The sequence below is a fragment of the Triticum urartu genome, chromosome 4, assembly GCF_003073215.2.
Source record: "Triticum urartu cultivar G1812 chromosome 4, Tu2.1, whole genome shotgun sequence".
NCBI lineage: Eukaryota > Viridiplantae > Streptophyta > Magnoliopsida > Poales > Poaceae > Triticum > Triticum urartu.
Window position 1 is genome coordinate 150,121,714 of NC_053025.1, and position 17,752 is coordinate 150,139,465.

General features: G+C 46.6%; 1 protein-coding gene across 1 annotated transcript; it reads left to right on the plus strand.

Moving 5' to 3' along the window:
* The first annotated feature begins 537 nt into the window (after window positions 1-537).
* Window positions 538-17,752, plus strand: LOC125551173 (proline-, glutamic acid- and leucine-rich protein 1-like). Its single transcript, XM_048714331.1, has 13 exons — window positions 538-957; window positions 1,536-1,652; window positions 3,049-3,116; window positions 3,311-3,410; window positions 3,498-3,569; window positions 4,395-4,454; window positions 4,602-4,731; window positions 4,807-4,997; window positions 5,121-5,305; window positions 5,538-5,665; window positions 6,315-6,658; window positions 15,743-15,977; window positions 16,734-17,752. The coding sequence occupies exons 1-13, from the start codon at window positions 691-693 to the stop codon at window positions 17,492-17,494; spliced, it is 2,658 nt and encodes an 885-aa protein (XP_048570288.1). The 5' UTR covers window positions 538-690; the 3' UTR covers window positions 17,495-17,752.

Consider the following 17,752-nt stretch of genomic DNA (forward strand, 5'->3'; position numbering starts at 1 on the left):
ATCCTCACTTGAACAGACTAATTTCCAAATCCATCACCAACCATAGAGACGATTGCCCCGTCGTGGAAGAATCTAAAGCTTCTTTATTCAGCATTACCGTCGCCGCCGCCAAAGCCAAGTTGAACAACCCAAAATCCTAAGCTACCAGGGCCCTAACCTAAAGTTAAGACGACCGCACACGCGGGATTCGACGATCTCCCTCACCACTCACGACCAAGAGGTCGCCAACAAAGCGGAGCCGCCGGAAGGATCGGATCCCTGGCGGCGGCTAGGGTTTCCGTCTGCTCGCGTAGGAGGAAAGCGATCTCCCTCACCTTTTCTACTTTGTTTATCGGGTATAATATTATATACATTGATGTTTGTATAAACTTGATCAAGCATAATAATATATTTTTCAGTAAAATAACAATATCTACAAAACTTGTATGCGTCACATTTTGATTTTTTAAATGAATTTTGAGAAAGTAAGTTAGTTTTCTTTTTATTTTTAGACCAAAGTTAGTTCTCTTTTTAAACTACCCAAACTCTGCTGCTCGAAGCCGCTAGGGTTTTACGGCGTCCTATCCCTCCGTCCCGGAGCCGCCGCCTTCTTCGGTCTCTCCTTCCAACCGTCCCTATTATCGTCCACCTCAAGTCCGGCCGAGCCGTCTTTCAGCCCGCCTCCAGTCACATACCCCTCACTAACCAGCGATGGCCGGCGCCGTCGGCTTCCTCGCGGACGTGAACGACCACTGGCTTAAGCCACGTCTGCTCCGAGTGGTGGTTGGCGAGCGGATGCCGCAGCCGGGGAGCACCGTTCCGCCGGAGGAGCTGGCCTTCATCCTCGAGGCGGTGCGCACGCACGGCCTCCTCACCGAGGTCCTCCAGGACCCGTCGGACCAAAAGCTCGCCGAGGCGTGGCGCGCCACGGTCGACGCCTGGGTCGAGCGCGTCGGCGAGCTAGTGGAGAGCGGCTCAGTACGTTGCCGTCCCCCCCCCCCTGCTTTCACCGTACTTTGCTAATTTGGTACTGTAAAAAGAATATCTCCACCATCCACCATAATGCTGAACTTGTGTTGCACTTGTATATACTAAACCCAATGTGACAAGGTGTGCGGATTTGAGCTAGTTGTTGCTATACACCACTGAAACTTTAATTCTGTTATGTTTCCTCAGTGCTACTTGTCATTACTCTCTTTTAAAGTTATTTATGTACTACTCCCTCCACCCGAAAAAGGTTGTCCCTTAAATGGATGTATTTAGCACCAAATTAGTGCTAGATACATCCATTTGAGGAACAAGCTTTTTCGGATGGAGGGAGTATGAATTATGCCATCTGGTGAGATAGTTTTATCTGGTATAAGTGTTATATTTTTGTTGTTCTGTGCTGCAGAAACATTCATGCTCGAACAATATACAACATATTCTAACAATAAAATCTAAACATCTGTAACTGTTTTTCTGATAGCTTTAACAGTTGTTAAATCTTTGATGTAAAAGAAAATGTATCAGACATGCTTTACTAATATTGGCGTCCTCTGTTTATAAATCTTTAGCCATATAGTTGTTGGTTGGGAACTTGTTTACTTGGCGTGACTTTCCAAGAGTGCAGCAGTGAGCGCTTTGCTGAATCATACTCTGATTGGTTTGAGAAGATTCTGAGGAACTTGCAGGTACTGCACATTGTTTGCTTCAGTTTTATGTGGAATTTTATGTTCTCGTTTTGTTTTTGTTCTGAGCAATTGTGTGCCCCCACCCCCTGACCCGGACCCCTTGTTTCATCACTGTTCTAATGTCTTGAGAATCCCATTATTAACTTCATAAAAAATGTGTTTAAGTTTGTTTGAATTTGTTGAGCTAATTAAATTCCAAGCAGATTATAGACAGGAAGGTAGTGATATCTGGAAGTATAGAGATATTCCAGATGTGATCAACCTTTGCTGGAATCACACTTGACGTCATACTATTTGATTGACCTCCTTCATGGATAAGACAACTTCCATGAAATGTAGATATTTCAGATGTGATCAACCTTTGCTGGAATTACACTTGGCGTCATACTATTTGATTGACCTCCTTCATGGATAAGACAACTTCCATGAAATGAAATATTTAGGTATTTCAGATGTGATCAAACTTCGCTGGAGTTACGTTTGACGTCATACTAGTTGATTGACCTGCTTCATTGATAAGACAACTTCCATGAAATTAAATGTGATGTTGAGATTTTCTACACCTAGGAGAAAACAGATGAAGAAGTCTGTCCTCGGCACTGATCTCTGTGGGAGTGATATCCGTGTAAATTTAGTGTCCCTTGGGTTAACTTAAGTCTGTTTGGCTTGGCACCTTCTGGCTGCCTGTGTTTGTGGTTGTTCATAACTTTCTTTGTGGATATTGCTATTTTTCTTTATTTCTGGTTATATTGTGATTGTTTTGAGGTCACATCTAAACCGAAGAATGAAATGCCAGTCACCATTTTCTTTATATTTAAATTGTAGGTGTTCAATCTATTATAAAACTGCATTTGTTCACTAGATCACTTTTCTCTAAATTTATTATATATCTGATGCATGCTAAGCTACCACCGCAACCAATCAATCGGAAATTATATTATGTAACGCCATCCATTTGATGTAAATATGAACCTTTATTGGAAAATTATATCACAAATTGAACTTGCAGATGGCATTTGTTCTCATTATTTGACCTATTCTGTATATTTTACCCCCTACATCCCATAATATAAGAGCGTTTTTGACACCAGTATAGTACTTCTGACAGGTGTGTAGTAGTACTAGTTATCTTTATGGCTTCACTGAGCTCATTGGCGTGGTTTTACACACTAGCAAGTTTGACTGATTGAGATTGAGCATGACCTATTTCAACAAACCACATCTAAAGAAAAACCCACCCTAGTAAAAGTTTTTATCGAAGATCTTAAATAATGCTCCCCAGGAGTTCATATAATCCATAGTCTTCACATCCCCAGAGAAAATTATCTTTCTAGTTTTCTCTTAATGAAACATTCTCATACAATTATTTATCTGATATATCTTTTTTTCCTCCTAGAAAGGACTACCTAGCTTGCAACTTGTTACTTTGGTCTCTTGTACTTCCATGTCTGATCTATTTGCGAGGTATGTCATGAAAGCTATGTCCTTTTACTTGCTCAAGCTGTCAAGCACATAGTTGGATTGTAGGTACTTCGTAGTATTGTGAATGTGATTATTTGAAACTAAAGCTCAACAATATGTCCATATCCATTGCCCTTTCTTTTGTGCGCTACTCTGTTTTGTTCAGTTGAAAGCAACATAACTTGTTCTCTGATTAGATTGGCGAAATATTTGAACTTAAAGAAAGAGGCATCATCCTTTGCTGGAAGAGTTGTTGAACCATTGCTGCTGCTTTTAAATGAAAATGGTCCAGTGGCGGTATGTTGTTTTCACCCACAGGCTTACTCTGTTTGATTTCAAGCATGCAAGAGTAAATATGTAATCTACTTCTGTCTGTATTTGCAGGATGAAGCGATTGATTTGCTAAGGACAGTTATTAAATTGTATCCCTCATCTGTAAATCGACACTACAATAAAGTATGTTTACATTTATGTTGTACTCCCTCTGTAAACTAATATAAGAGTGTTTAGATCACTAAAATAGTGTTCTAAGTGCTCTTATATTAGTTTACAGAGGGAGTAGTTCATTTCTTATCGTGAACACATATATTCTTCCTCCAGTTTACAGAAAACTTTAAGTTTTGGTTACGCGTTTAGCCAAAACTTATAAAACTTTGACTCTTATATCTCTTTAAAATACTCCTATTTATGTTAGCCACCTGAAATATTTCTACGTGTACCTTTGTCTCGAGAAGTACTTCTATAAATCTAAATTTTACTGGGATTTAGAAATATATTTTCATAGAAATTAGTGGTCAAAGCTATGTTTTGGAGACCATGTCCATATCCATATCCAAAAGCTTATTGTGAACTGGAGGGAGTAGTTTTCTGAGTCTAGAAGGGAGAAAAGTTAATCCTTGAGAATAGCTTCGAAGGAAAAGGTTTGGTTAGGTGTTTTAATAAATAAAATTTTGTAAAAGTTGGTTTCTGGGTGGATGTAGGATCATAGAGTTGAAAGTTTGGAATATCTATTTTTTGTTACTGAATTGGAACATCTTTATTGATGATCTACATGAGCTACTATCAATATGTCTAATTGTGATTTAAATGTAGGTGCGTGGCACACGAGAGTTCTTTATGCGACATGTTCCTTTTAGATTTATTTGTCATGTGTCACTTATTTATCATTTTTTTAAAATTAGTTTCTAGTACATACCTCTGAAACTACAGCAAATGTACAACTCCCTACTATTTTACTGGCTGTTATATTATGTCATATTGTGCTTAATTTACACAATTCAGGTTGAATCCACCATTGCAGCAAAGATTATGAGTACAGAAGTCAATGTAAAATTATCAAAGGTGAGCACTGTATGCTTCATGCCTTATCTTCGAATTAATCTTTTTGGGATGCTGTGCAAAGTAACATTTGTGTGTTTTATTCTCCATTTTGATGTTCTTTCTTTGTGTTGACCAACCTCTGTTTTTTCGCATCTTCCAATCCTTCAGAAATTTGCGAGAGTCTTAGCAATGCTACCTTCTGTCCGAGTATCTGAGGGCACTTGGTCATTGATGATTCAGAAAGTACTGATTGGTATAAACAATCTTCTGAACGATGCCTTTGTTGGGCTGGAAGAAGGTAATGTTTGTCATGAGCTATTTTTATTTTTGGTTGTACCATTTTAGATTGGCTTTGAACAACTTATCTTTGCAGAAAAGAAAGGGCGTGAGATTATGATGCTTCTAGTTCCACCTGGTAATGATCCTCCACCAGTGTTGGGAGATCAAGTAAAGTTGGGAGGCAATCTGCATGTGACAAAGAAATTTCGTGTCTTCACTGTTCCTACCATTTCAGCCCTTGCCCATTGCTGCTGCATGATGCTGACTAGTTATTACCCGGTTCAGGTTTGTCCAAAGCCTCATCTCTTGGTACATTATCATTACTTATTACCTAATGGCGCTGATAAGCTACCATTAAACATTACATTGCTCTAAACCATATTGTTTTACCTGTCATTGTCAAAAAAGGTCACCGTTCCTGTCCGTGCTTTGATAGCTCTGTCACGGAGAGTGCTCTTAGTTGATGGATCATTGCGCAACAAGTCGTTTCCTTCAACTACTTCCTTGCACCAAGAGCTTATTTGTTTTGAGCTTCCATCATTGCATTCATCTTTCTTGGATTTGCTCCATGCAACTATTAAAGGAATGCGAAGGTACCATGTGTATTGCCTCTTATCACTATTATCTAAGACACATCTCAATGTATGTTTTCCACAAGTTTTAAGCTTGCATCAAATACAGCAACATAGACACAAGTGTTTGATAATAATACTTGAATTTTAAGTAGCTTCGGAAACTGGATTTATTATAGAAGTCTAATATTATTCTGGATCTGAATCTGTACTGGAAAAGAAATATCTAAATTATCTACTTGTCATATTGCAGCCAACTTTTACCGCATGCTGCTAATATTGTACGGCTTGTAACTGATTACTGCAAAATTGCGAAGTTACCTACTACGAGGACAAAAGTTTACAGCATTGTTCAGCTGTTGCTGACCTCCATGGGTGTTGGTAGGCGATTCCTTTTGTTTGTTTGTTTGTATGCTCACAGTTGCATGATTTTATATTTTAAGACAAGTTTTTACAGCGAGTTGTTTTGTCATAATTATGTTTAATCATACCTCAGGGTTGAAATGAAATTGGATCTGCCTGTTTACAGAGTCAGCAACAATTTAACAATGATTCCGCTTATTTTAGAGTGGAGATAGAACACTAATTCTTGACTTTTTTTTCCTGTTGCCACTGCGGAGAAATAGTTTGAAATGCATCATCCTTCAAATACTTTATTTGTGGCATGTTCTGTTTGCACATGCGGGAAAACTATCATTGGTTTGAGGGATATAGTTTTTCTGTTCAGACAAACTTTTGTCAATGATGCTCTCTCAGAACTCAAATTTAACAACAGGCTAGATCTTTGAGGTATGACCATGCTGCATCCAGGGGCGTATGGTCTAAACATATTCCTCCATGTCTTCAAAACATGGAATCTATAACTTAACATTCACATTCCCTGCACTGGTCTGCCTGTTGTTTTTCTCTGTTGATTGACTGTCATACTTCGAGTTGCATCCATACAAATGTTTGGTACATAGCCTTGGTCGTCTTTTAGTCGATTGCGAGTCACGCCCATGGCTGAATAAATGATGCCTTTTGTTACCAGGAATGTCTCTCCATTTGTTAGAGGTAATAGTCAGCAATGCAGTTGGTGATCTGGATGATAATTGTGTAAAAGAAATGACTCTATTCAGCACAAATCCATCAAAAGGGACTAGTGAATCTTCGTCAAAAAGTTACTCCAAGAAGAGGAAGCAAGAACCACAAATACAAAATTCACATGCCTCGGGTTTGGAGAAAGCAGCAATCAGCCCAAAGAAAATGAAAACCTCTTCCATGCCAACTTCATCGAAGGGAATGACCCCTGAAACTCCAGGAGATGTTAGAATGTTCACACCACTCTGTGTTAAAATAGCTGCACTAGAAACCTTGGAAATTCTTCTGAATGTGGTATGCCTAAAATTTATCTTTTCTCACGTGCCTATTATTCGGATTTTTTTTCTTATTACTTCTCTTGTTATACTTGTTAGTAGAAAGAGCATAGGTAAGTCTGATTTGGGACTCAATTTCTGGTCTGTTATGAATGTAGCTGGCTAGGCTTTACCCCTTGTTTATAGCTGAAAGGAACTACTCCCTCCGTCCCATAATATAAGAGCGTTTTTGACACGTTTTTGGCCATAATATAAGAGCATTTTTGGGATGGAGGGAGTACTACAGAACCACCTCATTGGCTTTCTTACAGCCTAAGACTTCTTGACTTGACACACTGACTTTTAGCCTAAGACAGACTTGACTCACTAGCTTATACTACCTAAGGAAAAGACTTGACTCATTGACTGACTGCAGCACCATCCCAAACGCGTAGCACGCAGTTCATGGAATTTCACCCGCCCTAGTCCTTAGAATGTCAGTGAATTGGTCTGTGGTGTTGATGTAGTTGGCTCTGACACTCCCATCCTCCAAGCAGTCCCTGATGAAATGGTACTGTAGATCGATATGTTTGCTGTCCACCATTAGCTTGACTGCCTCAGCTTCTCTCCCATGGAGTTCATCAAGCAGCCGAGCCAGCCAAAGTCCTCGTGTTGCAGCAGATGTGGCAGCCACATACTCTGCCTCACAGGAGGACAGAGCCACCACTCGCTGCTTGAGAGACTGCCAGCTCACCAAGCTGCTACTGAGGAAGAACATCATGCCACTTGTGCTCTTCCTGGTGTCAATGTTACCGGCGAGGTCACTATCAATATAGCCAATCAGCCGTGTCTTTCCAGTCTTCCACCTGTAGTGTAGACCGTAGTAGCTTGTGCCAGCGATATAGTGAAGGATGCGCTTCACTGCCATCATGTGCTCTTGTAGGTTGCTCCATGAAGCTACCCACAAAGTCGATGGCGAATGCCAGATCGGCCTTGTGCTTTTGTGGGCTGCCAACGATCCTTTGATACTCTGTGGCATCCACCTTTTTTGCCGTGCTCTCACGGCTCAGTTTCGGTTGCCCCTCACATCAGAGTGTGAGCTGGGTGGCAGCCTTCCATTCCTCCAAGCTGAATGCGCGATGCATAGTGTGCCTAACATAGTCTGATGCCATAGCCATCTTGCTGGACTTCGATTCCGAGATAGAATGACAGCAGTCCAAGGTCACTCATCTGGAATTTTGTTTCCATCTTGTCCTTGAAGCTCTCAACTCCGCCTATGTTGTCTCAACATAGCCGGTCCCAAGCCCGGGTAAAGGAGGAGGGTTGTGATAGGCTTGGCGAGCCAACGTAAAAACTCAGCCACTCTTACGGAGATGAAACCCAAAAAAAGATTTTTGTGGGGACCGGATTATCCTGGTCAAGTTGGTAGTTGAGGACTTGGTTCTCAATGTTATCAGAGCGTATGCCCCGCAAGTAGGCCACAATGAGAACACCAAGAGGGAGTTCTGGGAAGGCCTGGAAGACATGGTTAGGAGTGTACCGATTGGTGAGAAGCTCTTCATAGGAGGAGACCTCAATGGCCATGTGGGTACATCTAACACAGGTTTTGAAGGGGCGCACAGGGGCTTTGGCTATGGCATCAGGAATCAAGAAGGAGAAGATGTCTTAAGCTTTGGTCTAGCCTACAACATGATTGTAGCTAACACCCTCTTTAGAAAGAGAGAATCACATCTGGTGACTTTTAGTAGTGGCCAACACTAGCCAGATTGATTTCACCCTCTCGAGAAGAGAAGACGTGCGTGCCTAGACTGTAAGGTGATACCTGGAGAGAGTGTTGTACCCCAGCATAAGCTGGTGGTTGCTGACTTCCGCTTTCGGATTCGTGTCCAGCGGGATAAGTGTGCCAAAGTCGTTAGAACGAAGTGGTGGAAGCTCAAGGGGGAGGTAGCTCAAGCGTTCAAGGAGAGGGTCATTAAGGAGGGCCCTTGGGAGGAAGGAGGGGATGCGGACAATGTGTGGACGAAGATGGCGACTTGCATTCGTAAGGTGGCCTCGGAGGAGTTTGGAGTGTCCAGGGGAAGGAGAAGCGAAGATAAGGATACCTGGTGGTGGAATGATGATGTCCAGAAGGCGATTAAAGAGAAGAAAGATTGCTTCAGACTCCTATACCTGGATAGGAGTGCAGACAACATAGAGAAGTACAAGATGGCGAAGGCCGCAAAGCGAGCTGTTGGTGAAGCAAGGGGTCTGGCATATGAGGACCTCTACCAACGGTTAGGCACGAAGGAAGGCGAAAGGGACATCTATAAGATGGCCAAGATCCGAGAGAGGAAGACGGGGGATATTGGCCAAGTCAAATGCATCAAGGACGGAGCAGGCCAACTCTTGGTGAAGGACGAGGAAATTAAGCATAGATGGCGGGAGTACTTTGACAAGCTGTTCAATGGGGAGAATGAGAGTTCTACCATTGAACTGGACGACTCCTTTGATGAGACCAGCATGTGTTTTGTGCGGCGAATCCAGGAGTCTGAGGTCAAGGAGGCTTTAAAACGATGAAAGGAGGCAAGGCGACGGGCCCTGATTGTATCCCCATTGAGGTGTGGAAAGGTCTCGGGGACATAGCGATAGTATGGCTAACCAAGCTTTTCAACCTCATTTTTCGGGCAAACAAGATGCCAGAAGAATGGAGACGGAGTATATTAGTACCAATCTTCAAGAACAAGGGGGATGTTCAGAGTTGTACTAATTATTGTGGAATTAAGCTGATGAGCCATACAATGAAGCTATTGGAGAGTCATTGAGCATCGCTTAAGAAGAATGACAAGCGTGACCAAAAATCAGTTTGGTTTCATGCCTGGGAAGTCGACCATGGAAGCCATTTTCTTGGTACGACAACTTATGGAGAGATATAGGGAGCAAAAGGACTTGCATATGGTGTTCATTGACTTGGAGAACGCCTATGATAAGATACCGCAGAATGTCATGTGGTGGGCCTTGGAGAAACACAAAGTCCCAGTAAATTACATTACCCTCATCAAGGACATGTACGATAATGTTGTGGCAAGTGTTCGAACAAGTGATGTCGACACCGATGACTTCCCGATTAAGATAGGACTGCATCAGGGGTCAACTTTGAGCCCTTATCTTTTTTGCATTGGTGATGGATGAGGTCACAAGGGATATACAAGGAGATATCCCATGGTGTATGCTCTTAGCGGATGATGTGGTGCTAGTTGACGATAGTCGGACGGGGGTAAATAGGAAGTTAGAGTTATGGAGACAAACCTTGGAATCGAAAGGGTTTAGGCTTAGTAGAACTAAAACCGAGTACATGATGTGCGGTTTCAGTACCACTAGGTGTGAGGAGGAGGTTAGAGCATCTCCAGCCGTTCGCCCTCCCAGGACGCCGAAAAAACGCGTCCTGGGGGCGAGTCGACGAGATTTTCGGCGAGGAGGTTAGAGCATCTCCAGCCGTTCGCCCCCCAGGACGCCGAAAAAACGCGTCCTGGGGGCGAGCCGGTGAGATTTTCGGCGTGGGGGCGACTGCGTTCCCAGTCGTCACCCCCAGGTCGGCCCCAGGGCTAAACGAATTCGGCGTTTTTTTGGCACAAACTCGTCGAAATTCATCCAAACTCGGCGACATTCATTCAAATTTGTACAAAAAACAAATAAAAAAAAACAAACACGGCCTAGCTATGCCGTCCTCGCCGCGCCTCGCTGCCGTCCGACTTCTACATGTCTAGGCGCTTGTAGAAGTCGGTGTAGTCTCCGCCGCCATCGTCGTCCTCGTCCTGCCACCTGCTGTCGTCCCTGCTGCAGCCCTGTCCAGGGTCGCCGACGCGGGATGGCCCGGCCTCCTCCTCGTCGCTGTCGAGGTAGAGGACGCCGTCCACCTCGCGGACGGGGCGGGGGTGGCGCGCCTTGAGTTCCTCAAGGGCGCGGCGCTGGCGAGCCACCTGCTCGCGGACGTAGTCCTCCCTCGCCCACCTCAGGGCCGTCTCGTCGGCGGCGGCCATCGCGAGGTGCTCCGGCTTCACTGGGAGCAGGGGAGGCTTCGGCTCGGTTTTCGGCCGGACACGGCGCATGCGACCGCCGCGACCTTCCTCGGGGATGGTCAGGGCGCCGCTGCGGGTGCGGCGCCCTAGCGGGGACTCCCCCGCCGTGTCCTGTGGCTCGTGCTTGACGGCGAAGGCCGCCGGCGAGCCGCCCGAGGAGGAGGTCGTCGCGTCCGACAACCGCCGCGGCATCCACGAGCTGCCACGGCGGCGAGAGAAGGACGGGGGTGCGGGGGCGGGGTACTTGAGGCGCGGCGTGTTGCCGGCCTCGATGTAGTCGAGGACGTGCTCGAGGGTGCGGACGGGCACCCCCCACCACTTGCGCCGCCCTTCGGCGTTGTGGCGGCCGCGAGGCACGACGCCGTTGGTGGAGGCGATCAGGCCGTCGCGGCGGTGGTCGAAGTAGATCTCTGCCCGCCGGTCCGCCCCGGTGGGAGCGGGTGGCACCGGCACGCCGCCGGCGCTCAAACGCCACGCGCCCGGCACCCTCATGTCCGGGGGAGCTGGGTAGTCGGCCTCAAAAAGGAGGCGCGCCTCCCACTCGTGGAGGTGGCGGCGGCCGAAGCCGTTCTTCGCCGCGGAATCGCCTGGGTACCGCGCTGCCATTGCTCGTCGGTGGGGGAGTGGAGTGTGCAAGCGCGGGGGGGGGGGGGGGGGGGGGGGGGGGGGGGGGGGGGGGGGGGGGGGGGGGGGGGGGGGGGGGGAAGAGAGGCGATGTGCTGCGGTGTGGCGTTCACCGGCGAGGCGGGCGTCTTTTATAGCCGGAGCTGGGGCGGCGGGAGGTGCATGCCAGGCGACGCGTGGCGGGCGGCCGTGGCGCTGGGCCACGCGACGCTTCACTGCGCGGCATCAATGGGCATGCTGACCGGCGCGCTGCATCGCGGCAGGCGCGTCATCAATGGAGGCGAAGGCGCGGCAGCGCGGCAGCTTTGGCATTGATTCCCGCGGGAAACGAGGCGATGTGGACGACGAAGCGGCGCGTCGCTGACAGGGCGGGCCCATCACAGTTCGCGCCAAAAATGGTCCGTCCGGCGCCCCCAGGCGACCCCAGCGCGCCGGGTTCGAGTTGGGTATGCTGGCGTCAATTTCGGCCCAATCCGGCGGAAAACAGGCTCCTAGGGGCGCGACTGGGCCATTTTTTCGGCGTCGGCGCCGAAAAAGTGGCCTGGGGGGTCTGTTGGGGGCGCGGCTGGAGATGCTCTTAGCCTTGATGGCCAGGTGGTACCTCAGAAGGACACCTTTCGGTACTTGGGGTCAATGCTGCAGGAGGATGGGGGTAATTGATGAAGATGTGAACCATCGAATCAAAGCCGGATGGATGAACTGGCGCCAAGCTTCTGGCATTCTTTGTGACAAGAGAGTGCCACAAAAGCTAAAAGGCAAGTTCTACAAGACGGCGGTTCGACCCGCAATGTTGTATGGCGCTGAGTGTTGGCCGACTAAAAGGTGACATGTTCAACAGTTAGGTGTGGCGGAGATGCGTATGTTGAGATGGATGTGTGGCCACACGAGGAAGGATCGAGTCTGGAATGATGATATACGAGATAGAGTTGGGGTAGCACCAATTGAAGAGAAGCTTGTTCAACATCGTCTGAGATGGTTTGGGCATATTCAGCGCAGGCCTCAGAAGCTTCAGTGCATAGTGGACGGCTAAAGCGTGCGGAGAATGTCAAGAGAGGGCGGACTAGACCGAATTTGACATGGGAGGAGTCCGTTAAGAGAGACCTGAAGTATTGGAGTATCACCAAAGAGCTAGCTATGGACAGGGGTGCGTGGAAGCTTGCTATCCATGTGCCAGAGCCATGAGTTGGTTGCGAGATCTTATGGGTTTTACCTCTAGCCTACCCCAACTTGTTTGGGACTAAAGGCTTTGTTGTTGTTGTTGTTGCTCGTCCTTGAAGCTCTCCACTGCTCCCTTGGATGAACCAGTGATGATTGTTAAGCTTCATGCACTAGCCAACGCAACCAAAAGTTCGAACTGATGGAAAGGGCTAGGCAATCCACATATACACTTCAACACCCCCTCTCACGTGTGACGCAGAAAGTCAACACGTGAACAGACTCAGAGGTATGGCTCAAGAGGCCTATAAGTGGACAAAAGGGGGCAGCAGTAATTTTTGAATAAATTGCCAAAGCTAGGACTTGAACTCAAGACCTTAGACTTTGATACCATGTTAAGCTTCATGCACTAGCCAACGCAACCAAAAGTTCGAACTAATGGAAAGGGCTAGGCAATCCACATATACACTTCAACAATGATCAAACCATCCACAGACTCCAATGGGCACGATTTCGTCACCGGTGACGCTCCGGTGGATCGCGTGCTTGTGCCCGCTATTTTTGAAGCCAATTTCCTTGAGCGTGCAGTAAAGCTTCGCGTCCCGTGCTCGTGGCGCCTGCCTAAGGCCATAGAGGGCCTTGCGCAGCCGCATGACTTTTCCTTTTTCTCCGGTGATGATGAACTGAGCGGCTGCTTCACATAGACCTCCTTCAGTTCTCCATTATGGAAGGCTGATTTTACGTCCATGTGGTGGACGGGTCACCCCTCCTGGGCAGCCAAAGCAAGCAGCAGACGGATGGATTCCATGCGAGCCACAGGCTCAAAGACTTCATCAAAGTCAATGCCGGCTTGCTGCACGAAGCCGCATGCAACCAGCTGTGCTTTGTGCTTGATCACCTTACCAGTTACATTTTTCTTCAATTTGTAGACCCATTTGAGGCCTACTGGTCGATGCCCATGTGGTAGATCGACGAGCTCCCATGTCCTGTTCTGCTCCACTGCATCCATTTCCTTGCGCATGGCTGCTTGTCATGCCTTGTCTCTCTCAACTTCTGCAAATTAGCACGGCTCCCCCGTGCTCGACGAGTGCAGCTTGGCATCGAGGTTGCGTGGCGCAAGTCCAGGCAGTGGTTCTCTAATCAGATTCTAGACCATGCGATAGCGAACTGGTGTGTCGCGGTGAGCAGCATCGAGTCGATCATCATGTGCTGGTGTTGTGACAAATTCTGGAGTTGCTGGAGCTGATACAGGGATGGTGGTGTGGCAGGTGAAGTACCCCGAGTCACATGTCCTGTTGACACAGGCTCAGCTCGCCCTGAGCTGGACGCGTAGCTGGGCGCCTTCGCTGCGTGAAGGTAGATGTACTGGATATCGAAGTTGCTGCCTGAGCGTGCGCTGTCGTCCGCTCCCCAATATCAGCCACGTTCTTCATCAAAGATGACATAGTGGGCAATGCGGATGCGTCTTGTCACAGGGTCCAGCAGCTGGTACGCCTCACACTTTCCTAGCCGATGAACACAGCGGGAGAGCTGCGGTCTTTTGAGCTTACTCAGGTTACCCTGTTAACATACGCCAAGCACCCAAAGGTGCGAAGGTTGTGGACAGCCGGCTTGTGGTCTTGCCACGCCTCGCAAGGTGTCTTTTCCAGCAAGGGATTTAGTGGGAGCACGGTTGAGCAGGAAGACAGCAGTGCTCACAGCCTCCCCCGAAAATTCAGTTGGCGTGCTCCTCTGTTTCAGCAGAGCATGCACCATTGCCACCACCGTTTAGTTTCGCCACTTGACGATGCCATTTTGCTGCGGGGCGTAAGGTGCAGAGAAGTGGTGCTCGATGCCTTCATCAGCAGTAAGCGGCAAACCTGGTCGAGATAAACTCGCCGCCGTTGTCCGTGTGGAACACGCCCAGTTTGCATCCGCATTGAACTTCTGTTGCTGCCTGAATTCTTTTGATGACATCAGGTGTGCTGCTCTTGCCAGCCAGGAGCATCACCCACATGTAGCGAGTGGCGTCGTCCACAAGCAGCAAGAAGTAGCGCTGTCCTCCAGGTGTCGCCGGTGAAACAGGACCACAGAGGTTGCCTTGAACGAGCTCAAGTAGCTGCTGCGCGCGGTACCTTGCTTGCCGATGAATTGTGCCACGTGACGATGCTTGGTGATGATACATGTCACAGAGCTGCTCCATGTGATCCGGCCGTGGCAGCCAGCGTGTCATGGCGAGGCATCACATCTTCTCCAATGCGTCGAAATTGAGATGCCCATACCTCATGCCACCGCAAGCCATGTCGTCGTGGCGGGGTGAGAGACATATTGGCTGGATCACCTGAAGATGTAGGAGGTAAAGGCGATTCCGGCCAGTCTAACCCGAATAAGGAGTCAACCTTGCTGATCCCAGATTCGAAGCACACGTCTTCTGATCAGCCCACATGCATTCTCATCTAGCTGACAAATGCTGATGATCGAGTTCTTAAGCCGTGGGATGTAGTGGACACCGCTGAGGGCCTTGTGTTCGCTGTTCTTGCCAGTGAATATGATTGTGTCCATGCCGCAGATTTTGACGATGGAGCCATCACTAAATTGGACTGTGCCGATGATCCTGTGGTCGAGCTCGGCGAAGGCATTGTCGCTGTTCTTGCCAGTGAATATGATTGTGCCCATGCCACAGATTTTGACGATGGAGCCATCACTAAATTGGACTGTGCTGATGATCGTGTGGTCGAGCTCGGCGAAGGCATTGCCGTGGCGTGTCATATGATTGGTGGCACCGGTATCGAGATGCCATCCTTCGACCTGCTTATCATTGTCGCGCAGAGTGTGGTTGCTGAAGCAATTCCTTTTTTTCATCATATATATAGAGTTGCGGAATAAATTGAAATTTATATAGTTTTATTCATATATATCAATAAAATATAGGGTTTAGAAGTAATTTTCTTGATTGCTCCCAGCCGCTCATCATTGTCACGTAGAGTGGTTGCTGAAGCAATTCCTTTTTTTAATCATATATATATAGTTGGGTAATAACTTGAAATTTATATAATTTGATTCAGATGACAATAAAATAGAGGGTTTAGAGGTAATTTTCTTGATTGCCATGCTGAAGATGTAGAGTCCCTTTGGAATGGGGTAGCTTTTATCATGAAATAATGACACTATGCACTACAATATCATTTAGAGTCATTTGCAATGTTATCTAATTGTCACAATGGTGCTTGGGTCTCAATTGTCTGTGGTTACATTGTCTGATGTATAATTGCAACAATCAGATGTAATATACATTTTATTGCCTTTATCAGGGGGGTTCATTGAGGACAGATCACTGGAGGGCAAAAGTGGACTTGCTCTTAATTAACATAGCTACAAGTGCTTGTGACTCAGGAGCAGGGTATGAGCCATCAACAACCAAAGTCGGGGAGACAAGCATATCAGACTTTCGACTTGCTTCATATAAGGCATTGCTGGCATCTTTTCTTTCATCTCCTCATGCCCGGCCACTTTATTTAGCCCAAGGAACTGAACTCTTCAGAAAAGGTAAAATCTCATGTCTATCATTTACTCCCTCCGTCCCATAATATAGGACGTTTTTGCAAGCTAATCCTATATTAGACTAGCCACAATGGGTAGTAACATAGACTAGTAACATGCATATGTTACTAGTCTATGTTACTACCTCTATAGTGGGGAGTAACATATGTGTAGTAACATGCGACACTTTATTTATTAAGCTATAGACTCATCTTGCCTTAATATGTGTGATGTTACTCATACTACTAGTAACTAGCTATGTTACCACTTTGCTCTCTCTCTTCATTTATTGCTTGCCACATCATCTATTTTATCTAGATACGTGTGATGTTACTACCTATGTTACTTCCATTGTGGGTAGTCTTATGGGATGGAGGGAGTAGTTGTCTACAGATGGAGTAATTAATTTTGTGTCTCGTAATTAATAGATGGTTAACTGAAAGGAAAAAGGGAGAGTTCTGCTTGAACTATCTCTGGATATATACAACAAAAGCAGGCCTTGTACTATTAGCTCTATGACATGGTGCAATCTGCAGCTAGATCAAAAGATAAAATATACTTGGTACATTCATACACATGATTCATGCCTGTCCACGTGAGCGCATGAGCTTGATTTGCCTTTGTGGCCTGTCGATTTGGTATATGGAAGGAGTTAGCAGTTGGCTAGGGTGGCTCCATATTTTCATGAAAGTAATAGTGTTGGCTAGGGGGGTTCCAGATATATCCTTTAAAGTAACAACTATCATCTCTTGTTTATTACAGGGAAGCTAGAGATAGGCACTACGCTCGCAGAGTTTTGTTCACATGCTTTGCTGGCTTTGGATGTTCTTACGCACCCTCGAGCCCTTTCTCTAGAAAAGGCAGGTCCTTTAGTCCCTGGACTCAACCGCAGTGAACCAGAAAAGGCAATTTTTGGTGCTGGCACATTTAACTTTTCACCATCCGAAGGGCAGCGCCAGGTTATTGCGGATGAAGATACTTATGATGATTGGTTGCCATCCATCAAGGATAATGAACCGACAGAAAAGTCCACTCTTGTAAAAGAAGTTCCGCAAATTGGTTCACATACAATTGCTGAGGCAGTAGAAGATGTTCCTGCATGCAACAGGAGTGATGCCATTATGGTGGTTGCGACCACAGAAAAAACCTCCCAGCCAATGACAGTGGATAATCCTTCTAGCTCCAATGCTGTTTCAAATCCAATCTACTCAAGGCCACCTGAAACACAGAAAGCCACAGCTACCCCCTTTCGAGAGGAAAAGCGTGCTGATCATGTTGATTCTCTTCTTCAGAATATTGATTCTCTTCTTCAGAATAAAAGCTCAGCTGCGGTCAACCTACCATTCCGCAATCTGGCAACCTCAGGTGATAAACCATCTGACCCAGGTGTTGCTGCTCCGAGCAGCTATAAAGATGTCTCTTCAACCCGCTTCATTCAGCCCATCAAGGCAGACTTGTCTGATACAGAGTCAGGAGACTCTATGCCAGAGATACAAGACGGCGACCCGGATTCTGACTATTGAGCTTCCTTCAATCAAGGACAAACATATACCCTTGCCTTTTTTCGTCCATCTTTATCAGCATATCCCTTGGGGTCAGAGCCATTTTTGCTATATATATGGCTCTGTTTATCTAAGAATGACCATCGGCTTAACGTTCGTGTATTCTGTTGCTTTCTGTACCTATGACACTTGCATGGTTTGCCAGCGCCTTTGTGCCCAGTGCAAGGAAGATGTGGCAGCTCTGTAGAAAAATTATACGAGGATTTAGTTATTTCTTTT

What these genes read in the sequence shown, in the direction of transcription:
- LOC125551173 (XM_048714331.1), top strand. Translation starts at nt 691, where the DNA reads ATGGCCGGCGCCGTCGGCTTCCTCGCGGACGTGAACGACCACTGGCTT. An exon ending in ATGTCTGATCTATTTGCGAG is followed by an intron (nt 3,117 to 3,310) that starts GTATGTCATGAA and finishes TTCTCTGATTAG; the next exon opens with ATTGGCGAAATATTTGAACT. An exon ending in GCTGACCTCCATGGGTGTTG is followed by an intron (nt 5,666 to 6,314) that starts GTAGGCGATTCC and finishes TTTTGTTACCAG; the next exon opens with GAATGTCTCTCCATTTGTTA.